General features: G+C 45.8%; 1 protein-coding gene across 2 annotated transcripts; it reads left to right on the top strand.

The window, feature by feature from the left end:
• Positions 1-1,195: 1,195 nt before the first annotated feature.
• Positions 1,196-27,869, top strand: LOC140898401 (butyrophilin subfamily 1 member A1). 2 transcript variants are annotated; one of them, XM_073312206.2, is made up of 9 exons: positions 1,196-1,359; positions 6,853-7,477; positions 10,555-10,665; positions 13,663-14,010; positions 15,823-16,104; positions 21,051-21,155; positions 22,592-22,612; positions 24,063-24,089; positions 27,204-27,869. In XM_073312206.2, the coding sequence occupies exons 3-9, from the start codon at positions 10,560-10,562 to the stop codon at positions 27,725-27,727; spliced, it is 1,413 nt and encodes a 470-aa protein (XP_073168307.1). In that variant the 5' UTR covers positions 1,196-1,359; positions 6,853-7,477; positions 10,555-10,559; the 3' UTR covers positions 27,728-27,869. The 2 variants fall into 2 exon arrangements, with proteins under 2 accessions (XP_073168307.1, XP_073168305.1); XM_073312204.2 differs by having other exon boundaries at positions 1,197-1,359; positions 6,847-7,477.

The raw sequence follows: 27,869 nt of genomic DNA, 5'->3' as shown, positions 1-27,869 counted from the left end.
TATGCAGCCCACGTGGGGAAAGTGACCTGCACCCAGGGAGCCCCGACCTCGCTCCCCCGCCTCACAGCCCCCTAGGGGTGCACGGGGCAGAGGAGCACCAGTCCAGTGGGGGAGCGAGCAGCAATGCCAGCTGCTCCATCACTGCATCCAGGTCAGTTTCTCCATGTGGGTGCAGGAGGGGGATGCAGGGGTTAGGGGTGCAGGGGTTGGGGTGCAGCAGGGGCAGGGGTTAGGGTGAAGGGGACACAGTGCAGGGGTTAGGGTGAAGAGGGCAGAGTACAGGGATTAGGGGTGCAGGAGGGAGGTACAGGACTAGGAGGGAAGGGGTTGTAGGGATTAGGGGCACAGGAGGGGAATGCAGGGATTTGGGACAAAGGGGGCACAGTGTAAGGGTTAGGGGTGAAGGGAGGATGGGGAGCCCACAGGGGCCAGGGGCACCAAAATGCAAATTTGCCCAGGGTGCCATTTTCCCTAGGCCAGCCCTGGTCGCCCATTCCCAGCTTCTGGCAAACAGAGGCTAGGGACACCATCCCTGTCCATCCTGACTAATAGCCATTGATGGACCTGTCCTCCATGAACTTATCTAGGTTTTTTTTTTTTGGAACCCTGTTATAGTCTTGGCCCGCACAACATCCTCTGGCAAGGAGTTCCACAGGCTGACTGTGCCTTGTGTGAAAAAAATCCTTCCTTTTGTTTGTTTTAAACCTGCTGCCTGTTAATTTCATTTGGTGACCCCTAGTTCTTGTGTTATGAGGAGTAACTAACACTTCCCTATTCAGGTTTCAGAGTAACAGCCGTGTTAGTCTGTATTCGCAAAAAGAAAAGGAGTACTTGTGGCACCTTAGAGACTAACCAATTTATTAGAGCATAAGCTTTCGTGAGCTACAGCTCACTTACCAATTTATTAGAGCATAAGCTTTCGTGAGCTACAGCTCACTATTCACTGTCTCCACACCCCTCATGACTTTATCGATCTCTATCATCTCCCTTTTCCAAGCGGAAAAGTCCCGGTGTTATTCATCTCTCCTCACAGGGATGCTGTGCAGGGAGCTGGCTGGGATGCAAGTGGAGGCGGTGGTTTCAGTGGAGGTTACCCGGCGTGTCCGGGTCCCTGCAGCCTGCCCAGGAAACAGCAAAGTTGTAAATACTGATGGGGGGGGAGGAAATTCCCTGAAACCACGTGAGGGCAGCTCAGCTGTTTTCTCCTCCCCTCTCAGCCTCCCCACGGCAAGTGGCAGCCAGCCCAGCCCCTGCCTCTTCCACCAGCACAGGGCCTGGCAAGGGGGAGAGGGGACCCCATCGCCCCCCAGGCCGGGGAGAGGGGGGTGAAGAGCCCCAGGAGCTGCCGAAGGAGCAGAGGTGAGGCTGGAGGTGCAGCTGGTGTGGGGGATTGGTGGAGGGGCAGATGGGGTGGTGGTGGGGACTGGGGGGGGCAGTGGTGCAAGTAACATTATTTTCTTCCCCTGCCCTCCCAGTCTGCTTCGTGCCTGGAAGTGGGGGGGGGGCAGGAGCAGAGCAGCGGCAGCTCCCCGGCCAGCTGTACTTCCTCACTGCTCTGTACCAAATGGTGCTGGGTTATTTGTGGCGGGGAGGGGAAAGGACTGTCTTTACTGAGAGAAGTTTTACACAACCCAAAAGGCGTAAAGAGACCGTCCTAGTTTATTGGGGTGGTAAAGAGGCCCATAAGAACAAAATATCACGTACAGTAACTCCTCACTTAACATTGTCCTGGTTAACGTTGTTTCATTGTTACGTTACTGATCAATTGGGGAACATGCTTATTTAAAGTTGCGCAATGCTCTCCTATAACATGGTTTGGCAGCTGCCTGCTTTGTCTACTGCTTGCAGGATTCTCTAGAAGAGCAGCCCCTCCTCATGGGGATTAGAACCGGGGGGGCTGGCAGCTCCCCTAAATTCCCTGTAAGGTATGTGGCTCGGCATCTGCCTAGTAGCAGTTCAGGTGGCCCTCCCCCCACTGCCATGCTGCTCCTGACCTTTCCCTCTGCCTTGGAGCTGCTCTCGAGAGCTTGCTGTGGGAGGGGTGCTGATATCAGGGTGTCCCCCTGCTCCCCCCTCCGTACCCCAGCTCCATAAAATGGAGGAAGGGACAGTCACAGGGCTCTGGGACAGAAGGCGGGGCGGGGAGGAGCTTGCAGGAAGCTGTTGCTTCCTGTCTGAACTGGCTGATTTGCTTAAAAGAGCAACATACTTGAAGTGCGGTTATTGTACTTAAAGGGCAATGCACATCTCTCTCTCTCTCTCTTTCACTCATGCACGCACCCCCCAGCACTTTGGAAAGTCAGCACCTGTGCAGCCCTGCACGTGCTGTCAGGAGGAGGGAGTGGTGCGCTCCAGCTGGATCGCGTGGGCTCATCATCATGTTCAGTTTTTGCGGGGAAGCGTTTGCAGCTACTGCCCTGCATCTAGTGTGTTTCCTCCCTCCTGCCTCAGTCCGTGCTGCCTTGTAGAGTGTGAGGCTACATTAACAACAGCGTATTAACCCTGGAGGGCTCAGCTGAGTGCAAGTTCATCATTTAGCGGAAAGGCATTCCCTGGGAAATATCCCACCCTCTTACCCACCACCTCAGCCAAGCCTCCCAATCATTCATTGCGGTGTACAATATTAAACGGTTCATTTAAAATTGTTTAAAACTTATACTGTATATGTATATAATGTCTTTTGTCTGGCGAAAAAAATTTCCTTGGAACCTAACCCCCCCATCTACATTAATTCTTATGGGGAAATTGGATTCGCTTAACATCATTTCACATAAAGTCGCATTTTTCAGGAACATAACTACAGTGTTACGTGAAAAGTTACTGTATTTATTAACATTTCTTGACTTCAGGGTGTGTAACTCAAGTTTTTAGAATTCTTGTGGTTGTCAAGGTATCCTGGGGTTGGAGATGTGTGTTCATTATGTTCTGAAGGCCAAAACTATGAATGGGTTCAACAAAGAATTAGATCAGTCCCTCAGGATAGGTGCATCAGCTATTAGCCAAGATAATCAGGGATGTAGCTCCATGCTCTGCATGTCCCTAAACCGTCCTCTGACTGCCAGATGCTGGGAGTGGACAATGGGATGGTTCACTCAGTGATTGCCTGTTCTGTTCATTCCCTTAGAAGCACCTGGCACTGGCGGCTGTCAGAAGACAGGATACTGGGCTAGACGGACTATTTGTCTGACCCACTATGGCAGTTCTAATGTTCAGCAAAAATTACAATAGATTTTTGTCTTGGAGAAAGATGTTACAGGAGAGAGTATACTGCCTTTATTGAATATTTGAGAATCAAGTTGTACACACAAGCAATGGCATGCGGAAAAACACCAAGGGCTGGATTGAGAGGCAAAAGAGTGGAAGTCAGATAATCCAACAGAATAAACGTCTGCTCTAAAAATAAGAAGGAAAAAATTAGAATTAAAAATTCAGGGAATCCCAGCTGCAGATAAAACAACTTGGGAAACTGCTGTGAGATTCTATGCAATCAGATACAGTGATAAGGAATTCTTTGTTTCTGAGGGGATATATGTAAAATTTTTCACTGAATTAAGTCTCAGGGATTATCTACACTGGCAAGTTAAACGCTCTAACTTGCTGGCTCAGGGGTGTGAAAAAAAAAACCCTTCCGCCCCCTAGCGCAGCAAGTCCAAGCGCTTTAAAGCGCTCGTGTGGACAGGCTCGGCTCCCGGTGCTCGGAGCTAACCCCCTCGTCGAGGTGGATTACCAGGATCTCTGGCACCCGCGGCAGCGCTTTGAACTTTGTAGTGTAGATGTAGCCTCAGTGGGTTAGATCAGACCAAGAGGCGCTGCATTGACTAGGCATTTGGATGCCTGTGCCTTTAAGAACCCAGCCCTGGGAAGCCCATGCTGAGAGGTGCTGTCTGTGGGAGGGGAAACAAAAAAGCTCCTTTGCCCCTCCCCCCACCATTTTTGCAAACACTGGTGTGTCATCCCACTGGGGTAACTGTTACCCCCTGTGCCCCTGCCTGTGCCGGGTTTTGCCCTCTGTCACCGACTCACTTGTGGGCTTAACTCCTCCCACCCCATCCCTAATGCTCAGTACACTGTAAGTAGTACTTACAGAGTGGTCAGTTTGGATGAGCTATTACCAGCAGGAGAGTGAGTTTGTGTGTGTATGGGGGTGGGGGGGATGTGAGAAAACCTGGATTTGTGCTGGAAATGGCCCACCTTAATTATGCACATTGTAGGGAGAATGGTCACTTTGGATGAGCTATTACCAGCAGGATAGTGAGTTTGTGTGTGTGGTTTTTGGGAGGGGGGTGAGGGGGTGAGAGAACCTGGATTTGTGCAGGAAATGGCCCAACTTGATTATCATGCACATTGTGTAAAGAGTTGTCACTTTGGATGGGCTATCACCAGCAGGAGAGTGAATTTGTGGTGGGGGGGTGGAGGGTGAGAAAACCTGGATTTGTGCTGGAAATGGCCCACCTGATGATCACTTTAGATAAGCTATTACCAGCTGGACAATGGGGTGGGAGGAGGTATTTTTTCATATTCTCTGTGTATATATAAAGTCTGCTGCAGTTTCCACGGCATGCATCTGATGAAGTGAGCTGTAGCTCACGAAAGGTCATGCTCAAATAAATTGGTTAGTCTCTAAGGTGCCACACGTCCTCCTGTTCTTTTTGCGAATACAGACTAACACGGCTGTTACTCTGAAAACTGTAAGTAGTACATTCCTACCCAGAGCAATTTACTACACTACACCTGCAGCTTCTTCGGCTGCTGTACCGCTCCCAGGCCTGCCCTCTTCTCCTGAGGGGCAGCTCTGTGGAGGGGCTGGGGGCGGTTTGGTGTCTTTCCGATGTGCTACGGGCTATAAATGGCTGGTACAGCCTGACAGGACTGGCCTACTTCCACTGCTGTGGGCGGTTGAATCAAGGTGTCAGATCTGGGGGCAGAACTGCTTGGGGGAAGGATTGATTTGAGGGTTGGGGTCAGGTTATTTGGGGCCAGGCAGAGGAGGGAGTGGGAGCTTGTGTGCTGGGACAGAAATTCTCTTGCTTGGTAAAGGTGGGTGAGTGGGGGGCAGCTAATTCTCTCTCTCTCACACACACACACACCCCGGGGGTGACAGGGGGAGTTCAGACATCGACAACCCCAAAACCCAACATCATCTTGTTTTATTAATCTCATAATTTGGGGGGCTTACTGCGTGATTCTTGGGAGGCACGGGGCCGACTCATTAGTTTTGAGCAGTCTGGGTTACCAATACTGCACCTTTTATAGACACCTCCACTCCTCTATTCCCACCAGCTCAGCATTTCAGGGAGGGAAACACCCACCTACTCACAGCAGCAGACCGAGCATGTTCTTGAGCTTAGGAAAGTGTAGGGTTACCATACATCTGTATTTTCCCGGATATGTCCGGCTTTTTGGTTCTTAAATTGCCATCTGGGAGGAATTTTTAAATATCTAAAAACGTCTGGAATTTTGCCATTATTATTTTTCCCCAAAGAAGAGTTGATCATTCAAGAAAGAGAGTGAATGTTGATCATTTGAGAGAGTGCCCGCTTTTTCCCCCTAGCTCCCAGCGCTTGCGCCGGGAAACAGCTGTTTCGCACGGCTGGGAGGGAGGGGGGAGGAAGGGGAACGCGGCGTGCTTAGGGGAGGAGGTGGGGCCAGGGCCGGGATTTGGGGAAGCAGTCCAATGGGGCAGGGAGGGGGCGGAGTTGGGGCGGGACTTTGGGGAAGGGGTTGGAATGGGGGCCGGGAAAGGGTGGAGTTGGGGTGGGGCCAGGGGCGGGGGGGCACGAGCAAATCCTCCCCCCCTCCCCCCCGGGACAATCTCCGCTCACTGGTGTATTTTGCTTTCCAGAACCAAATCTCTGTACAACTTTTCATGAGTGATGTACCCGAGTATTTGGATTCTAATATCTAAACTGTATTGTTAAATCTATTCACCTAAATTTGGGTTATTGCTGATTATGCACTCTGTGTATCATATGACTTTAAAAACAAACTTTATATTTGTGGATAATCTAAGCACTATACGCAGATGTACAGACCCTCTTTTCCCAACCTATGTATTATATAATTTTTTTTAAAATTCAACACCTGCTGCTGGCAGAAATCTGCAAATGAAACATAGGTGTGTTGGGGAAACGTAATTGGAGTAGAGCAGAAAATTCAGAAGATGTGCATGCTATTTTAGAAAAGAAAAGAAATGACAGAAGTGTCTGCTGACAGTTCTGCATATGTAGATGGGCTATTCTATATGCATCGCACGCCCACAACGTTCATTCTCCTCCAAAGAGGAAAACTCTCCAGCCTAAAAAGAGTTCTTTCCCCTCATTGTTCTGATTGTTGCCGTACTGGGGATCTGATTCAGTGTATTGTTTTCCAGAGACATCCCTGCATTGTACCTGGTGATCAGTAGCCTTTATTTCAGAGATCCCCAACTGGGGGCATGCCCCCCCAGTGGGGCATGGAGGAAAGTCTGGGTGCAGGGAGCATGGCGTGGCCTAGGCCAGCCCCAATGGGGGACAGGGAGGGAGCACCACCCAGCCCCACTCTGCTCCCAGCTCTGCTCCGGTCCCGCCCTTAGCCACGTCTCCGGCTCCTGGCCCCGTCCCTAACCTTGGCAAGGCCCCGCCCCCAGCCTCAGCCCCTGGCTGCAGCCCCACTCCTGGGCGCGGACAGGGGCAAGGGAGGGGCGTGACTGTCAAAAGTTTGGGGACTGCTGCTTTATTTGGAGGAATGCTGACGTTAGACGTGGGATATAGTTCATATGAACAGTAATAGTTCCAACCTGTGTTGTCTTATGCCAAGAGCACTCTGTAGTTGACTATCCTCATGTTACTTTATAATTTCTCCTTTCAGTTACAGGTTAACTCTGTCTGAGAATAGATACGGGCTCAGCTTTGATCTTTAGACCTGGAAGTAATAAAAATATTACCATAAATGCCAGATGAGCAACAAGATGATTTTTTTTTCATGGGTTTGCTAAGGGAGGTTTCGTTTTGGGAGTGAGGTGAAAATAGAGTTGAAAAACAAAAAGTCAGCAAGGTTTTGAAGAACAGCAAAAGAGGCTCCTCAGACCTGTTACCTTCATCCGAAGAGGGATACCTGGAAAAAAGCCTGGTGGATAATCAGCCGAATATGAGCTCCCTGGAAAATAAGCCTGCTGCCGCCATGGCAACTTACCTTTCGGTAGGACTGGGTGTGCGTCTTTAAGGGCTGAGTGACTGTACTGTTCCTGTTACTTCTCCGCGTTTATTTTCTGAGTGGGTCGAAGCATCAAGAGAGAGACACTTCTGTTCAGTGGAAATCAACCCAAACCTTTCAATTAAATCCGCGAGGAGAAGCGGATCGAAATAATTAATTATGCAGGCTCATAAATGGAAAGACTTGCTTGCAATGGGAGAGACGAGATGAAGGCTTAAGAGAAGCTGTAAGAACTGATGAGATCATGAAAACACTGGGAAACTTCTGCCCGGGATCCATCAGATAGGTGAGCTTTGGTTACTTCTTAATTGTTGTTGTTATTATTTATTTGTATTGTGGTAGCATCGGGGAATCCCAGCCATGGTCAGGACCCATAGTGCTAGGTGCAGTACCAACACCGGACAAAAAGATTCCTTATTCTGTGGGGTTCAGCACCCCCGTTCTCCCTCTGGGGTGTCTGGACCCTGATTGTCACAATACCATCTATTTTTCTTTCTCTTTTTCAATCCTCCCTTTTTCTCTCCTACACCCCAAAAGAAAACTACTTCAGTAGAAGTAGTTTGCATAAAGACAGATGTTCAAGCAGAGTTGAAGTTCTCAGGGGAATAAGCAAAGGTGTCGGTTTATTTATCATTATTGTGGACTAAGGTTTTCAGGGAGCTGAGGTATGGAAATTTCAGTTCTAGGGTTTTTTTTTTTTTTCCTGGTTGGATTGTGTTGGTAATTGTCTGCCTAGCGTTGGGATAGCTATTTTAAAAATATATTTTATATCTTGCCATTAAACACCAATAAACTTAAATACACACATCCCAGGGATTGTCCCTCATACATGTCTCTTGCTGTGAAGGCGAATCCGTTAGAAATGGCTGCCCCTCGCCAGGCTATTGGAGAGACATGACCACTGGATTCTAATGGTTCCACATTAGAAATTGATGCTTTCTCCTCTTCCCCAGTTCTATTGGGGAGTCTGGGGCCCCTTTCCCTTTAGAGGAACTGGTACCTCCCAAGGCTGGGCAGCTTCTACAGTAGACAATTTAGGTGGGAAATGTGACAGAGTTACAGGCCCGATGCTCTGGAACTGCTCTGTATGAAGCCAGCCAGGACTCTGGGTAGCGTGACTCCCCTCAGGGCACGCTGTCCAGGGCAAGGAGCCTCTTGGGCTATGGCCTTCCTGGGTCTGACCTCCGAGCATTCAGCATCCCTGTTCACACCGTACACTTCCCCTTGGCGGGTTCACCTGGACGGGCCCCTGGGGAAGCCAGAGGGCCCTGCACACCAACCCCGCAGTCAGCAGTGACTCTCAGCCAGCCAGTAAAACAGAAGGTTTATTAGTCGACAGGAACACAGCATAGAACAGATCTTGCTAGTACAGAAATCAGTGACTTTCAGCAAAGTCCATCTTGGGGGGGACTACTGAGCTGTTGAGGACCCCTCCCCACCTTCGAGTCCCAAGCAGCAGACTACCCAGCTTCCAGCCACGTGACCTCCCATACGCCTGTTGCTCCTTCTCCTGGTCTTTGTCTTGCTTCCTGGGCAAAGTATCACCTGGTCGCATCCCCTTCCTGGTTCTCAGGTTATGAAGGGCACCATCCATCGCTAATGTGCAGGCAGCTGGAGCAGCCTCACCTGCCCCTGCAGGCCTCAGCAAAAGTCACACATCCGTATTCTCACCACCTAGGCATTGGCGTAATAAACAGGGAAACTGAGGTACACACAGTGTTCATGCACAACAGTAAGACTCTCATACAATATAACAAAGGGGAAACCCCACTTTGTCACAGGGAGTTTTGCTGTAACCGTTTACATTTTCTTTTGGCTGGGGTAGGTGTCTGCACCTCAGAAAGGTCTGGCACTGGCATGGGTTTCTGTGGAGATTTTGGTTTTGGCTGTAAAGTGGCTTGGGGTCTGGTGGGCGTACCGGAGTCAGGATCAGTTATGCCACTTGTTCATTACTGCTTCTAGCTCAGTTGACTTAAAGATATCAAAATTACTTGCTGGAATTTCAGGTTGCAAAGACTTTTGGTCTGTCCTGAGATTGCCTCCTTACGAGCCTTCACAGCAACTTCTATAGTTCCCTGGGCTTCTTGTAAAAAGCGGCACAATTGTGGATGGGTCTGTGATAAGTCTGGCTGACTTATTCTCTGGCGAACCGTTTGTAACTGATTTTCTTGCTCTCGTGACAGCTACTAATTGCTGTTCTTTCCATTTCTTGTTTCAATCTTTCAATATTTAATTCCTCATCAGACTTTTCACCAAGACTGCCTGTGACTTTCTCTTTCCTTGCCTCACTGCTGGCTGTTTTTTTTTCAGATTCCCCTTCCCCCCCCCGGCCCCGAATTTTCTGTGTCTCTGTTTTGATTCTTCCTCTGTTCCTAACTCCCCAGATTGTGCAATCCCTTCTGCTCTTCCTGTCTGATTTTAGCTCTCAATCTGTAAATGGGGGTGAGATTCTACCTTTGCTTATTGTGGGTCTCACCAGACCATAACTACTGGAATATCTGGAATTCTATTCACAACATATACAGATGGCAACTCCATCTTTATACAGGCATCCTCCTTATTTTTTGGGAGTGTTGGCCCATTCTCACCTTCAATATTTATGACCTGACGGTACGTATCCTCCAGAATGTTACAGGTTTGTTCGAATGCCTGCATTCTGTGAGCTAGGTCCACGATTCTCACTTCCTGCCCAACTGAATACTCTGGCCCCATTGCTTTCTCTCTCCACATGATAATTTCGTAACCAGCCTTTTGTAACTGTTTAATGTAAGTCAGGGCTCTTGTAAGACTATCCCTCTGACAAAGGAGTAGGAATTTACTTCCCTTGTTTGACTAAGCTGCTCTTTTACTGGTCTCTTGCTCGTTGGATAAGGCTTGCCTCGCCTCTTTTCTCTTAAATCTTCTTCCCCGGATATTACATGCCACATATATACAATCCATGGCTCATCAGGTAAGATGAGCTATTACCAGCAGGAGAGCAGGGGAAACCTTTTGTAGTGATAATCAAGGTGGGCCATTTCCAGCAGTTGACCAGAACGTGTGAGGAAGGGTGCGGGGGAGAGGGGGGGAATAAACATAGGGAAATAGTTTTACTTTGTCAGTTTTACTATTTCCCCATGTTCTCTTCACTAACTCCTGGTTCTACCGTACGGAGCCCTGTTAAGGTTCCTTGCTAAGCAACTGTGGGGAGATACAGTTGATGACAATGCTATAAAATCATCAGGACATTTGAACCAGGATCTCCATATCCAAGTGTCCCATGAGCTGTTTACGTGCTGCCCAAGATTTATTTAGTTATAACATAATCCTTATGATGCGCACCCCGTTTATTTTTTTTTCTTTCATTTATTTTTTTTTCTCAAGTTACAATGAAAATGAAATTATCGTCTCTCCATCATGGCTCCACAGCAAGCATCTCTCTGCCTGGTTTCATCATTTTCTTCATTAATTTACCGATTCACAACTTGGAGTCAGGTAGACGATACCACTCATGCATTGTCCTCCCCGTTGTTACTTATGTTATTTATTTGCTTGTTCCATTGCTTAGCTGTTAAGGCGCATATAGGGGCAAAATTATATGATTACATTACAAGTATCAGAAAAATAACATCACTTTAGCCTACTTAATTCTACCACTTGATCAAAGCCGAGAAGACTTCATCTGATGATCACGAAATCACCAGTCTTTTCCCGAGGGATGCCTGGAACATTCCCTAATTTTTTTTATTTTTTATTTTTTTTTAATTCATCAGCTGCAGCAAAGTTATTATCAAAATTAAAGCCAAAGCGCACAATTCAAAAAACCAAGAAACAAATAGTTTATGCTGCTGCTTCATGCCCATACAACATCATCGCACAACCTTAAGACACTAACAGGGTTTAAAAAAAACAAAAAAAAACCAACTTGATAAGTTCATGGAGGGTAGGTCCATCAATGGCTATTAGCCAGGATGGGCAAGGATGGTCTCCGTACCCTCTGATGCCAGAGGCCGGGAATGGGCAACAGGGGATGGATCACTGGATGATCACCTGTTCTGTTGATTCTCTCTGGGGCATCTGGCATTGGCCACTGTCAGAAGTCAGGACACTGGGCTAGATGGACCATTGGTCAGACCCAGTACAGCCATTCTTATGTTAAGTCTGCTCCCTTGCCCCTGCACCCGGGATGCCAGTATATGAAATTGTGTGGTAGCTCTGTAATGGTACTTGGGGAAGAATTTGGGGTTGAGTTATTCTGAACACACCAAGTAGCAATGCTTGTCAAAGAAGACTAAGGTGCACCGATTGAAAAGTTCCTCTTTTTTTCTCTCTGGTATAAGAAAATGTGAAACTTTGCTAGAGAAGGATTAGATGCTGTGATGTGTCTGTAGCCACCTGCCGAGGGCAGAGAAAATTATATATGTTCAGATTGGATGAGTAATCATTCTCAGGCATTAATTTATAGACAAAAGCAATGGCAAATCTTCAGTTTTTCACCCCTTGGATGACTTAAAAATATGTACATTTCTGCTAGAAAGAATGACCATCTTCTCTTTAACCTGTGCTGCATATTTTCCCTGCAAGTACAGCAACTGCAAAGACAGAATCAAAATCACTCCAGCACAGAACAATTGGAATTACAGTGATGAGAGTACCTAGGTCCCCCGACGGAACAATGAAATTCCATCAGAAGGAAATATTTGCTAAACCAGTCTCTCAGAGCCTCTCTTTGCCCATTTGGAAAATGAGGATAGTAAAACTTACCTAGTTGACCATTCATTCATGCTCCTCTGGAGTACAGATACCATAGCCTAGGGGCGAAATATAAGTAGATGGACACCCGCCTCCTCCACGTCAACTGGTGCTGTCTCATGAGTGCAGCTACCAACTAAGTGGAGGAATGTCCGCAGTGTGTTCACCACCAGTTCCTGAGGGCCAGCTGAGTTTGCTGAGTCTGCTCAATGCTGTCAAGTGCCTGCAAACCACACTTGGCTCACATTGCAGAGTCAAAACCAAACTCGTAGCATTTTACCGTTTTGGTTTCAATGCTTTGGGTGGATCCTCCCTTCTATTTTTTTTCTCTGTCTCTGCAGAAAAGCCATTTTACAACTGGGTTAGGTTTTAAGGACAGGTCATTGTGGGGGAGATGAAACTAGCCTCTTGAGAAAACGAGCACAAATTAGCAGCAGGTCTTAAAGAGCCATAGGCCATTTCCAAGTTGACTATGTACAGTAGAAGCTCAGAGTTGCGAACACCTGGGGAACAGAGGTTGTTTGTAACTCTGAAATGTTCGTAACTCTGAACAAAATGTTATGGTTCTTTCAAAAGTTTACAGCTGAACATTGACTTAACACAGCTTTGAAACTTTACTATGCAGAAGAAAAATACTGCTTTTAACTATCTTAATTTAAATGAAACAAGCACAGAAGCAGTTTCCGTACCTTGTCGGATCTTTTTGTAAATTTTCCCTTTACTTTTATAATAGTTTACATTTAACACAGCACTGTACTATATTTGCTGCCTTTTTTTTTTCTCTTTTTTTTCCATCTCTGCTGCCTGATTGCATACTTCTGGTTCCAAATGAGGTGTGTGTGGTTGACCGATCAGCTCCTAACTCTGGTGTTTGTAACTCTGAGGTTCTACTGTATGTAGATTTCAGAAAGGATTGAAAATTCAGCTTGAATCAGGAACCAGGTGGCTTCATAATAATGAGGCCAGCTCTGATCAAATGTAACCATTTATATTTTTTAATCAATCACCTTAAGAACATAAGAACGGCCATAATGGGTCAAACCAAAGGTCCATCTAGCCCAGTATCCTGTATTCCAATAGCGGCCAATGCCAAATGCCCCAGAGAGAATGAACAGAACAGGCAGTCAACAAGTGATCCATCCCCTGTTGCCCATTCTCAGCTTCTGGCAAACAGAGGCTACAGACACCATCCCTGCTCATCCTGGCTAATAGCCATTGATGGATCTATCCTCCATGAACTTATCTAGTTCCGTTCTGAACTCTGTTGTAGTCTTGGCCTTCACAACAGCCTCTGGCAAAGAGTTCCAGAGGTTGACTGTGTGGTGTGTGAAGAAATCCTTCCTTTTGTTTGTTTTAAACCTGCTGTCTATTAACTTAATTGGATGACCCCTAGATCTTGTGTTATGAGAAGGAGTAAATAACACTTCCTTATTTACTTTCTCCACACTAGTCATAATTTTATAGATTCAATCATATCCCCCCTTAATTGTCCTTTTTCCAAGCTGAAAAGTCCTAGTCTTATTAATCTCTCCTCATATGGAAGCTGTTCCAGGCCCATAATTATTTTTTGTTGCCTTTTTCTGTACCTTTTCCAATTTCAATATATCTTTTTTGAGATGGGGTGACCACATCTGCACACAGTATTCAAGATGTGGGGCGTACCATGGATTTATATAGAGGCAATATGATATGCTCAATTTGTTAAAGTTCATTTTCCTTGTGTCATAATACGTTTCACAGCTGAGTTCACAGTCATTGGACCGGATCAACCTGTCACTGCTATTGTGGGTGAGGACATTGTGTTACCCTGTCACTTGTCACCCCCAATGAGTGCTGAGGACATGGAGGTGAGATGGTTCCGGTCCCATTACTCTTTACTTGTGCATCGCTATCGTAATGGAAAGGATCAGATTGAATATCAAATGCCAGAATACACAGGAAGGACAGAGTTTCTGAAAGACGGCATCAGAAATGGAAGCGTCGCCTTGAGGTTACATAGTATCAGACCCACAGATGAGGGACGATACACGTGCTATTTTGAGTCAACTTCCTTTTATAAAGATGCCCATTTGGAACTAAAGCTGGCAGGTCAGTAACTTGTGCTTGTATTTCCAATAGCAATAGAATTTGATTTGTTCTTTTTTCTCATTTGCAGCTCAGCACCCAATAAGCTGGAAGCTTTTGGCATGTATGATTCTAAATTTAAGGTGTTTTTTCTACTCTTTTTGGCTCACCTAAGAGAGGAAGAGGTACGTTCTCCTGGGTGGCTCAGAGAGAAAAAAGGTTGAGAACCCCTGGCATAGGTTGCTTTCATGAGGCAGGAAGAAAATGACTCTGAACTAAACTATAGGAACCAGTTTACCCATGAGAAGCAGCAGAGATGATCCATGGTCCCTGTTGGCCACTGAGAGATCTATTGAAATCTGCAGGACACCTTCCTGAATACGTCATTAAAAGATATTCAGCCACAGATACCAACACATTTTCCATCACCGGTCTCACGCTCAGCTGCTACATATCTCGGGAAATTGTGAAATTGTGATGTGGCTGTAGATGTCTCCTCAGCAATTTACCCTCTAAAATCAATTTGAAAATGGGTACTGATGGATAAGATTGTGAATATCCTCAGACTCCCGTTATGAAGAGAGGTCTAACTTGTTTGTGGAAGAGGGACTGGCATCAGAGGTGACGTGTGGGGGGTGGGGCATGCTGGGTCACATCCCTGCACACACACACCCCCCCCCCCATTTGCTGCTTGGCTTGTAGTGAGCATGCTTACACAGACTGAGCATGCTCAGTAACACTGCTGAAGCCTGCTGCCCTCACTCTGCCCTCCCACTATTGGCAGGCATGGGTCGTCTCTGCCTGGTACCCTACTCTTTCAAGAGTGGCCATCAATAAGTGGTCTAATGGCTCCCATTAATTTGGCACCATCCAAGAGCAAGTGTCTGTACACTGCTCTCTGAGCACATCCTGAGCATCCGTCAGCAACAATGGATGACACTAAGGGTCTGTCTGCATTGCAGCCAGGGGCATGAGTAGTAGCTCATGTAGATATACCCATGCTAACCATCCTGTACCTAGCGCGCTAAAACTAGAAGTGAGAATGCCAGGGCCTGGGCTTCAGAGCAGCTTTCCCCACCCCGGGAACATACCCCCTGGAGCAGCTAGCAGTGAAGCCCATGTTGTGGCATCCTGGCTTTTACTTTTAGTGAGCCAGCTAGAGCACAGTTAGTGCTGATCCATCTGCCTGAGCTGCCATGCACACCCAGAACTTCAGTGTAGAGATGGCTGCAGCTGTCTTCTCCTGTTCTAACACTGTCCCCCTAAGCCAGACAGGTGCCTTTTTATGACTAACTTGACTTATGCACTTTATGCCATGGGGCACATAGGGCCTTCACTGCTGCGTTGCATCTTTGTTGGTTTCTTGCTCCAATCTTAGCTTCTTCCCAAGTCATTTTGATGGCTTTCGATTCTGCTTCTGTTGTGCATTGCCATGCATTTGTTGTGCTGAAGGTTTAAATACTTACTCCTTATGCTGAATATTGAATAAGTTATAATATTAAACAGACAAGTTGGACCAGGTAATATCTCTCACTGGACCAACTTCTGTTGGGGAGAAAGCCAAGGTTCCTAGTTTACAAAAAGTTCTTCTTCAGGTCTGGGAAACTAACTCAGCGCGTTCCATCTTGTATTTACCTGTGACACTTGGGGTTAGTTTCCCAGACTTGAAGAAGAGCTCTGTGTAAGCTCAAAAACTTGTCTCTCACCACAATGGAAGTTGGTGCAATAAAAGCTATTACCTCGCTCGCCTTGTCTCTCTAATATCCTGCGACCGACATCGCTACAACACCATGGCACAATATAAAATTAAAACAGTTTTATTCCACTCTCCTCCAGCTCTAGGCACTGGTCCTCTCATCTCTGTTGAGGGTTATCAGGATGGAGGGATCCGAGTGGTGTGCCGATCGGCCGGGTGGTACCCAGAGCCTGAGGTTTTCTGGAGAGATCTCACTGGACAACATTTACCGTTGCTGTCTGAAACAAAATTCCAAGGGGATAATGGCCTGTTTGAAACAGAAACTTCTGTAATCATAACAGAAACCTCAAACCAGAACATCTCCTGTTCCATTAGGAGCACAATCCTCAAACAAGAAAAGGAATCAACAATTTATATAGCAGGTGAGTTACTGTCCAAGCCGCAATGTGACCATCAACACGCACGCACCTGCAATTGGCTAACCGTTAAAATATGTCTCTACCAATGACAACTACCTTAGTAACAGCCACTAAGCATTAACATGGATGCAAATGAATAGTGATTGAATGGTACATAAATAATCAAACAGAGGATGCTGTGAAGGCCAAGACTAGAACACAGTTCAAAAAAGAAACAGATAAGTTCATGAAGGACAGGTCCATCAATGCAGGGATGGTGTCCCTAGACTCTGTTTCCCAGAAGCTGGGAATGGGCGACAAGGGTCGGATCATTTGATGATCACCTGTTCTGTTCATTCCTTCTGGGGAACCTGGCATTGGCCACTGTCAGAAGACAGGATACTGGGCTAGATGGACCTTTGGACTGACCAGTGTGGCTGTTCTTATTGTGCCTAATTCCTTCCCAAGCTATTGTCTCCCCACAGCTGAACAGTAGCAGATTTCATGGCCTCACAGGTTTGCTGCGCGTTCCGGGAGAGATCACCAAGGCAGAGTCTGGGTATAGTCTCAGTGCAACATATTTTATTTCTGCTCCATACATCAGTCCTTGAAGTGAGACGGTCACAAACAGTATGCAAGTGAAACTCTCTGTCAGAAGTTTCAGCTGCCTTGTTCCCCGGGAACAGCTCTGCTCCAATAATTCACTCTCCTTAACCGTGCGTTCGGGTGACTCCAGCTATAGCAGACAGCTCAGCTCCGTTCTGTGCTTCATACCAAACAAAGTTCTAATCAGGTTTGATCAATGCAAACAACAGCCGCAGAATGTGTGGTGTGGATTCACTAAGAGTGGGTACGTGTCTGGAAGGTGGGGGCCACTGACACACAGTGATTATGGCAGGTAGGGCAGTATTTCTAGTCTGTACAAGGAGCGGTAGGTGAGGCAGACTGGCTTTTTGCTTCCTGGCAAAATGGAGGCGTTGCAGAGCGAACACTCCCTACCACGGCGCCTCCTGCTGGTTACCTCGGGAATTCGCTGGATTCCAGCTCTCGGAGTACCCTCTGCTGGCCGGTGTCTTGCCTGCTGCAGGCCCCGTGTCCCTCCCAGACCCCAGTGCCCCTTACCTTGGGGTGCTGCCCCACAGCAGTCCCCACACTCTGGGTCTCCCCTCCCAGGGGAACCCCTTCCCCCTATTCCTACCTTGTTTCAGTGGCTACTTCCAGTCGTCATCTAGCCCCTTTCTCTGGGGCAAACTGCAGTCTGTAATGGCCACTCATCATCTGCAAGGGGGTTGGACCAGCTGCCATGGCCTATCCCGAGCTGCTCCTCTGCAATCCCAGCACCTCCTTGGGCCTTTACCAAGGCCTCAGCTTGAGCTGCTCATTCATACCCTTAGGCATTCCTCCAAGTGTTCCAGTAATGACTGGGATTGATTTTGTTCTAGTTTTCCATATTAATTCATGGCAAATTATGAAGAACTCTTGTGTTCTCTTATTTCTTTTTTTTATAGTTCTGTTGGCTGGTATGTCTTCTTTGTCGTCTTTTCTACAACAGCTATGTCAAACCTGTTTGCCTGCACGGTTTGGTCTGTGACAATTGCCAGATTCCATTAAATCTTAGCCTCTTCATTTTCTAGAACGTTTTCAATTTGGTGATCAGAACACTGCATGGTTCATTTGAATATATATTTACCACAGAGGCTCCAATGCAGATGCTTGGCAACCTCATTGTGTCTATTCATATATTCTTTCCCAGCCAGGATCCTGCAGGCCCTCAACACGTGCTCCACCATCTCTTTATTTTCAGAACACATTCTGCATCTTGGGGAGCAGTTCTGTTTAGTCAATTTCAAATGTAATTAGGCCTTAAGAACTACTCTTGGGCACCCATAATGCGGCTATCTCTCTTTTGAGGATAACCATCTATAAGCCATTAATTTGTTAATCTTCTTTCACTAATGGGTCTGATCTCTCTCCAGGTATTGCTTTTTGTGTACATATTTTGGGTCTTTCTCTGGTGATTTGCTTTCTCCTTTTTCTTATGCTTTCTTGGACTGGGATACGCGTTCAGCCATCACCTGTTGTTGTGACCAGGTGGGCTTTTACTCTAGCTGACTCCTTATATATTTTGATGTTGTATTCTTCATTGTCCGTTACTTCACCCATACAGAGACTTTTCCTCCATCACATCATTGGATGGAAATCCTCTCCATATCTTGATTAACATTCATTAATCTATGTATTACTAGGAGTTTTTTTCCTTGTTTCCCAATTTTTTCTTCTCTGATTGATTCCAGTTTATCACTCCAGCCGTGTGCCATACTTACGTTATCACCCATACATTGATGGCTCAGACCAACTTCTTTGTTGTCTTTAGAACAGTTTTTATTTGTGTATAATATTTTTTCCTCATGTCTTCTGTGATTTCCTTATGTTGTACCTCTGTCAGTTCCCTGATCCTGAGATACTTGTAGGGGCCAGGGTGAGCGAGATCCTGGGTAGTGCCTTTGTTGACTTGTACGCCATCAGACTGAACCAGTTTCCCCCGCTTTACAGATGCCAATGCACATTTAGTTGATCCAAACCATAGCTTTATGTTTTCACTAAACTGTTCTATGCATCTCAGCAGTCTCTGTATCTCCCTTTGTGACTGTCCGTACACTTTCAGATCATCCCTGTATAGCAGATAGTTGACTGGTGGTGGCTCTTTCCTGATATGACAACTGCAATTTGTCTCCTGGGGCCTCCTTGTGAGTTGCAGCACTGCTACCGCAAACAGCTTTGATGCTACGGAATCCTCTTGAAAGATTTGGACCTCATCGATGAGATTCCCTTCCAGGCAGAGTCGAGGGTCCCAGTTAACCATTCATTGTTGCAGAAAGAATATGATTGTGGGAGGAACCTTGCACATTTTCAGTATCTCAGTGATCCACTAATGTCGCATTCTCTCATATGCTATTTGGTAGACTACTCTAGCCCATAAGGGCTTGTCTGCCTTCATTATATTCCAATGTAACAAAAGGAACCTACAGGCCTGGATCCTGGAAGTCAGTAGCTTAAGCAAGTTAGCATAAATACAGTCAAATATAGTAGGCCTGAGATCTTTGGCATAGCTAAATGGCCAGTTACTGTTAGATTCTGGGGAACTAGGAATAGCTCCCTCAATAGCAGGAGTTGAAATCTAACAGGAAACAGCAACCACAGGAACAAGGAAGTGATCACTGCAAACTCACCTGAGTAAGAAGTGATGGATATGATAATGAGAGAACTGGAAATATGTATGAATATGCTGACTTACAGGATAAGTGCACCCCAATATTATGAGGGTGAGGAAGTCACATTTGGGCATGGAAGGCTGAGCATTAGAATGAATAATCATGATGGTGCTCCAGCCCTATAATAGGGCAAACCACCATGTGGAGGGGGTTAGCTTTCCATCATTGGACCCTTCAGCTCTATGGTTCTCTACCATCAATCTTGGGCACTGAGGAACCTGGATCATCGGACTCACTTGGCATACTAAAGGCGGGGTTGGTCCTTTGTCTCTTACCACCAGGTCCTCAGGGAAGGGTTTGGGTAGGCAAATCTAAGAGCTCATGCAAAGAATGATACCGCAGTTATCCCCAATGCCGTGTTATTCATAATTGTTTATGTGGCTTGGAGCTTTTCTGGCTTTCTTATTGATTTTAATAAAAATCTCTAAGGCTTTGCTTTGCCCACAGTGTGAGAGTCCTCGCCCTACACCTCGAGGATCCCTACAAGATATTGAATTTGTTAGTTTGAGTTCACTGTAGCCAGATTCTAGGACAAGAACCCTCTTGCCCTTAGTCTATTAATCAGATAACTGGCAACCAATACAAGTATAATTAACAATTAAAAAGATCAAGCAACACTAACCATACCTCTCTAGCTTTTTCTTCTTTCTGTTTTGCATCCTTTGTGACCTTTCTGTTCAGTGTCAGGTGATTTTGCATCCCTTTGATGTTTGCTGTGCAGTCTTCTTGCTCGGGATGCAGCATTCCACTGCAAATTAGCACAACACAAATCTTCTTTGCCAGAAGTGCCATTATAGAAGTTTCCACACAGTTGGTAAACACGTGATCGGCCTGTAACTCTGAGAATCTCTGCTTCTTTCTTTCTTTCACCATCCACCTTGGGCATCTGTTCTTCAAACATTTGTTAATTTTTTCCAGTAGGCAGTCAGAGAGAGTGGTTAGTCATTTCACCCACAATCCGTGCACCCTGTTTAATCTTCATGCTTTCTAATTTTTCATTCCTCTCAGTGTTCCATCTATTTCTTTCTTTGATATTTCTGTGTATTCCTCAATCGTGGGGGGTTTTTTTTCTCACATTTTCCCACTGTTTGTGTTCCATTGTTATAATTCTCTTATGCTGTTAGTAGTAGTAGTAATTTGAATATGGTACCTTTTAAGAACTCTAAAGTTTGGGGATAGGGGGGAATCAGAAGCCAATAAATTCATAGTTAAGATTAAATTACAAAAAACCCACATCTTTGGAAAACTGGAAATTTGCAGGTAAGATAGTGAAATCTTTTTAAATCTATTTTTTTTTTATAAAGGTAGTATAGACTCAAACCATGGATCTGTGTCTGGATTCTTCACTTTAGCAAAGTTTTCTGTGTGGGTAATTTTTATCGTGTGGGTTGTTTGTCAAAAACTGTTCACTTCAACTATAATTTATTATTATATGTGATATCACAGCATTGAACAATATCTCAACAGTGAATCAAGCCAAGCCCACTTTTATTCACTGATACCATATATCTCTGTTAAAATGATCTTGGTTAGAACCATTTTTAGGTCCGTTTCTGATCCCTTTCATAGTGTAAGCAGGGCCATCTCTGGTTCCTCGTCTCACCCAAATTCTGCTGTAAATGTATATATTTGTAATAAAAACCACTTCATCTTTGTCCTTGCTTCCAAAGTAATGCCAGTTCAATTTTTTTTTTCCAGAACTTTTTTTCCCGAAGAAATCTCCCTGGATCGCCATTCTGTGCACCATCCTGGTTATTCAGGGTTTTTTTATTGGCCTCTTAATTTATCTCTTGACAACAAAAGGTAATACATTAAATAAGGAAGTAAACTATAAAGAGACATTCTCTTAATAAACAATTTTTAAGGTTATATAGTGATGGTGATGACTCCATAGTTAAGGTTGTTACTTTATTTTCAAATTATTTCAAAGTCTGTTTTTGTTCCCCCCTCTAAAATCCCAAAACAGTGATGTCAGCACAAAAAAATTATAGCCCTAGGGCTGTGGGTGATTTTTGTTCTGCAAAATTGGAAGTGATTTGAACAAAGGGTTCCCAATTTACAGCATCCTTAACATGGGAATGTTCATCCAAACTCCATTTTTTTTTCTTTTACCATTTCTTAAGAACAAAACAAAGGAGAAAAGTAAAATTTAGTGTATTGGACTTCGCAGCTGAGATCTAGAGTGCAGAACCAAAATACACTTGTATAAAATGGAAATATGCAATACGGATAAGGCCCAAATTGTCACATGTCACCACTGATTTGAATTGCCTCCGTTTTTTGTGTAATGAATCCAAGGGTATGGCTTGACTTCAGAATTAGCCCTGGCTTTCACTCAGATGTTGCTCCTAGCCCCATCTTCCATTCACACACACATTCCTCTGGCCTGAGTTTAGTGGTCCCTTCCACCCAGGCTAGCTCACTCAACTGGGGCTGTGCTTTCAGTCAGGCTGGTATTACAGTGAGGGCTCCGGCTAAATCACTAGAATTCTCATGGTCCCCTAGTTCCTTCCCATAATTCCCCCGGATGCCCAGAAGGACAGACAAGTTCTCCCAAAAATCACTGGAAAAGAATCGTAGAGTGGCTCAACTTAGCAGAGCCCAAAGAACCCTGGGATATGTCCCCGGAAGTCCTCGTATTGCACAAGGGTGAGTGTGACAGTAGTGAAGACACAGTAACTTTCTGAGTATGTGTTTGCAGAGCGGCCACAGACCTGGCCTAGGCTAACCTGGATGCTCAGACCCAAGTGCCAGTCATTCACGTTAACTCTGCAATGAAGACACACCCTGAGACTCCTGGAGCCTGGTTTTAAGATCTGAGGAATCCCAGTTCCAGCTGAAGTCAAAGGTTACTGTAAATGTTGAGCTCTTCTGAAAATCAGGCACAGGGTGTGTCATGCTGGGCCTGTTAAAACTCAGAAACCCAATCAATGACCTTTTTCACTGTGCACCGGTTTTGTGGGTCCTGGAGCCAAGAGATCTGGGACCCCATTCTGGAACTGCCCCACCTTTTGCACATGCCTATTTGCATTCGGAGCAGAGTCACTTTATCTTGCTTATAGTGGACACACAGACACCTTGTCTGGCCACTCTGCCAGTGTACCCCAGGGCAGTCCCTCGGGGAGGTTTGAAGAGCTGTGGATAAATTTTGACCGTAAAGGGCCTAGTCTTTTTACTGTGGATCCCCGGGGAAAAGAAATGTAATAATAATACTGTATGTATTTCTGCTTATTTTTTAGAGAAGAGGGCTGCAGAACGTAGTAAGTATTATTCCCTCTCCTTTCACAATATTGTGCACACAGCTGCATCCTTGTTTGGGGGGTGTTGCTTGTTTTGTGGGTGTTTTATTTCATTTGGTTTTTAATTAAATTTTTAAAAGGTGTTGCGGGCTGGATTAATATTAAATATGTGGAATTTCACATTGAAAGGAAACTTTAAAAAAAAAGTTATGTGACTTCAGCATTCATGGTTTTATAGAAATGACCCATCAGCCTTAATGTTGGTACTGACAATCTAATAGAATAAAGGCATGAGATTTAACATATACAATGAAGGGAAAATCTAAGGGCCTGATTCAGGAAAGTTTTATGCTAGCATTTAAGTGTCTCCCTATTTAGGGCAGCCCTTAAGCACATGCTTAACTTTAGGCATGTGTTTTTGTCCCATTGAAGGCAATTGGGACGTAAGCGCATGCCAAAATTTTGCATGTGCCTAAACCTTTACTTTCTAGTAAGGACATGAGGCACTGAAGACGGAAAGTTTATATTCTAGAAAGTGAAGATACAATAAATCCTTAAAGCATATACAATAAATCTTTAAAGCATAATATTAGTATATTTATTTCCTGTTGCTATTTCAAATCTTTGGAAATAATGATAATGGGTTCAGACCTCCTCCAACTGGGTTGGATACAAAACCAGGGTCTTTCCCTTCTCTCTTGTGAGATTTGGAATTGGGTCCATATGATACAATTGAGGATTTGCCATGGACATCAGTGAGCGAAGCATTAGACCTTCAATAAAAGGGGTTATTTGTTTTTGGTTGTTTTAAAGATACACTAAAGTTATCTCCAGGTTAAGTATGATGATAATATAGAAATAAATATTAGTTACTGGAAATTTCTGTAAACTCGCTATTCAATGTGTAGCCTTTGAAAGAGAATGGCTCATGTATTGTATACGTATTTCTGACATTATTGCATGGTAACTTTTTACTAGAACTTATAACGAGAGATATTTGGAAGATGTGCTGGACATTTTGCTCTTTGAAAATTAGTTTTCCCCCCAAAAAGTCAAAATATTTTAAAAAAGATAATAATGGAACCCAAAAGTTTTTAAAAATGAAAATTGTCATTTCAAATGGACATTTCAGCACAAAGTATGGTTTTGTCTGTTTAAATGGAAAAATGATCTGAAAATTGATATTTTAATTTGAAATGAAACAAAAATTGTCTCATTTCTAAATGTTGATTTCCATTTTTTTTTTATTTTGACATTTACCCACATGGGAATCATCATTTTTTTTTTTCTCCAAAAATTACCATTTCAATTAAATATTTTTTGCAGGAAAAGTTTTCAAACACATTTTTGACCAGATTTACTTAGAACCATTTCCCCCTTTCCACTCCCCACATTTCATTCTGTATCATATTGCTGCCTGCTAATTCAGTGTTCGTTCAGAGGAGTTCTCATGTCTTATTCTTGATTGCAGGGTGGAGAAACTGCCTTACAGAAGCAGGTAATAAATGTTCATATTTTATCAAAGCCCAAATCCCATCCCCCGAAGGGTTCCTAACATTCTGTTTGCTTTTTTGACTGCCGCTGCACACTGAGCAGATGTTTCAGAGCAGGGTTGACCATTTTGGTTGGACGTACTTCTGGAGCTTTCATCACACGATATCATCTTTAATTAAAGATGAAACTTTAATTCCTGGAGACTCCAGGAAACTCCTGGAGGGTTAGCAACCCTATGTCAGAGAACTATCCACAATGACTCCAAGGTCTCTTTCTTGAGTAGCAACAGCTAATTTAGACCCCAACATTTCGTTGGGATTACATTTTCCAGTGTGCAGTCCTTTGCGTCTATCAGCATTGAATTTCATCAGCCATTTTGTTGCAGGCAGTTTCCTTGCTCAGAAATCCCTTGGTCTGCCACACCAGCAAGCTGTGTGCCCAGGGAGTTCTGGCCCAGATCTACAAACCCAGACAAGGCACCTAATTCCCAGTTTTAGGCATTACTGTGATCCACAAAACCCCTGCCTGGCTGCCACCTGAACGGAGGTGTCTGAACTCTGGGATTTTCACTGCAAAAATGTAGGCACCAAGGGCCTAAGTTTCTGCCTCTGGGCAGGCAGAGCCCTGCCTCCTTCTAGGCACCCAGGTGCCTAGATCTCCCATCTAAGCCCCCGTGTGAGCCAGAAGCCAGGGAAGACGGCCTGTCTTGTCTGTGGGGCCCAATCTGATAGGCGGGCTCAGAGCTCTGAGTAGAACAGCTGAAAGAAAAGGCTCCTTGTAGTTTTCAGTCAGTGCTTGGGGTACTCACCCAGGATGTGGAAAACCTCCAGTCCAAGTCCCTCTCCACCTGTGAGGAGAAAGGGATTTTTAAAAGGGGCTGGGATGGGGACACGAGCCAGGGGGTTCTCTCAGGCCTCCCTGCCCAGGGCAGGTGCAGGGTCCGGGGCTTCCCACAGCAGCTCAGGCTCCATGGGGAGCTCTTATCACAGCCCAGCTCTGATGGCACGGGGACGGGACTTTGGGGGAAGAGGAGGAGCAGGGCCTGGAGGCCACATAGGTGGGTGGGTCCACAGGGGGGAGAAGAGGAGCAGGGAGTGGGGGCCACGGAGCGGGGTAGGGCCACAGGGGGAAGAGGAGGAGCAGGGGGCAGGTCCAGGGAAAGGGGTGGGGCCACACAGGGAAGAGGAGGAGCAAGGGTGGGGCCACAGAAAGAGGTGGGGCCTGATGTTCCCCCCCACCCTCGACCGAGGTTCTGGGACTGTTGGCTAGAGCACTCACCTGAGAGATGGGAGATCCCTGTTTTAATCCCTTCTCTTGAGGAGGCAGAGTTAGGCATCTCCTCCAGCCCAGGTGAGCACCCTAGTCGCTGGACTAAAGGTTAGAAGGGAATGTGCATTTTTCCTCCCCCCCACTGTTTTGTGCAGAACTAGCCAGCCTCTGAGCCCATCTACCAGCTCAGGCCCTGCAGGCAGGACAGGCACTCAGCTGCCTGCAGCCCCCAGGTTCATGGATCTCAAGCAGAGATAGGCACCTCCGCGCTGTCCAGACTTGGGCATTATCTCCATGAGCAGGGCGGGGCTTAGCACACACCCCTCCCACCATGTTAGTTCAGGCAGCGCCCTGTCTAGCATGCCGGCTTTTGTGAATCCCCTCCTTAAAGTGCATCTACCCTGCACAGTATTCTTGTAGCAGCGCATAGCGTGCATACCCTACACGCCCTCCTAGCACGGGTATAAACAGCAGCTGTAGACGGTGAGGCACGGCTTAGGCAAGTGAAGTCACCCATGCGCCCTGTGGGGATGTACCCTACATGGCTCTGTACATGCCCAAGCAACACCTTCCCCAGAATGGGCTGCTGCCTCCCCACTGCCAGAGCCTTTCACCTCTGTAGGGAGCTGCTGGAGCCTTTCCCCGCCACAAGGGAAGACGCAAGCCGTGGGGAAAGGCTCTGGTGAGGGGAGACAGTGAGAAAAGTCTCCGACAGCTCTCCACTGCCAGGGCCTTTCCCCATTGCCCCCACCCTGCCAGAGCCTTTCTCCGAAACGTGTAGCTACACCTCACAGTGTCAATACAGCCTGCTTTTCACTGCACTGTGTGGCTACACGGACCCTGCACAATACTGCCCGTGGTGTGCAATGTAGATGTAGCTTTAGGGGCCTCTCACTCTCCCCATTCATATAGGAAGCCTAGGCGCCTCACTCAGGATTTGGGGTTCCCATGGTTTTCACAGTGATTTTCTAGGTGCCTAAAAGTTAGGTGTTGTAATGCTGAGTGTCCCTTGGTGGAATGGGGAGCTCTGGTCTCTCTGCTTCCTCTCAGGGTCACTCTCACAACTGCATCTCTGGCTTTCTCCCTGTAATTCTCTCTCTCTCTCTCACACTCACTCTCACACACACACACCCCCCGCAACAAAGGAAACCCCTCAGACCATGAAACTTCGCTCTGTCCTGCATTTGTAGCCTTCCTTGGATATGCTTTTACTACGTAAAGGGGCTTGATTGCTCCTCCCATGGCTTGTAACAGAGTGAGCTCAGCACACCCACTGGCTTTAAGGAGGTTTTTTATTTATTTATTTATTTTTAAATTCAAGACCGTACACACACATTTCAGCATAATCATACTGTTCTTTCCCCTGCTCTTACCTGAGGGGATCCAGCAATGATCCCTGATCTCAGCTTGAGAGAGAACAGAAGCATTAACAGTGGCAGATTTCTCCTGGTTGGAAAATGGAAGGGAAAAAAAAGTTTTGCAAAAAAATCTTTTTAAAATGCTTTCCTTTTGAAGTGTTTAATATTTTTCTGTTTTAGGATTTTATGAGGAATTTTTTTTCATGATTTTTTATTTTAAAATGGTCAAAATTGATTTTTTTAAATTTATTTATCCAAAACCTGTGTTTTTGCAAATGAAAAGTTGGGATAACATTTGTGATCATTTTAAAATAGTAATTAAAATCTGTTCATCATCCAGCTGTCCTTCCTCCCCCCAGATATACAATCAAGAGAGAGGAGATAAATTGATTCACTCTCCAGCTGGGGCAGATTCTGTCACCGACATGATGACATGCCACCGACAGGGCTCAGTTCTGTCTCTAACACTCTGATTCTCTTACTCTCTCCAGAGAGGGTGACCCTGGATCCAGAGACCGCAAATCCCTACCTCATCTTGTCTAAGGATCGGAAAAGAGCCAGACTGGAAGGCACAGACGAGAAGTTGCTCGCCAATCATGAGGGATTTATTTATTCTCCCTGTGTGCTGGCCTCTGAGGGATTCACCTCTGGGACGCATTATTGGGGGGTGGAAGTTGGGAGCAAAGGAGGCTGGGCTGTGGGGGTGGCCAGAGAGTCTGTGAGGAGGAAGGAAGGAGTAGTGATCCTTAATCCTGAGGAGGGGATCTGGGCTGTAGAGCGACAGTGGTGGGGTAAGTTCTGGGCTCTCACTAACCCTATGACACGCCTGTCCCTAAGTAGGAAACCTGAGAAGATTCGGGTTTCTCTGGACTATGAAGGGGGGCAGGTGGAATTTTTCGATGCTGATAATGTGAAACCATTCTACACTTTCCACTCGGCCTCTTTCGCTGATGAGAAAATCTTCCCTTTCTTCCGGGTTGGGGGTGCAGGAGCCCACCTCAGACTGTGTCCATGAAAAAGGGTACATTATTCCACTTGGATTCACTCAGATGTGTTCTCATCAACTTAGGATATCTTTCATTCAGTTTATAAAGATCACTTATAGCTCCTCTTTAGCTTCGTACTAATTCCCTGTAAATAAAGAAATTTTGAAATAA

Source organism: Lepidochelys kempii, chromosome 14 (assembly GCF_965140285.1).
Source record: "Lepidochelys kempii isolate rLepKem1 chromosome 14, rLepKem1.hap1, whole genome shotgun sequence".
NCBI lineage: Eukaryota > Metazoa > Chordata > Testudines > Cheloniidae > Lepidochelys > Lepidochelys kempii.
This window is presented reverse-complemented; position numbering and strand designations above follow the sequence as displayed.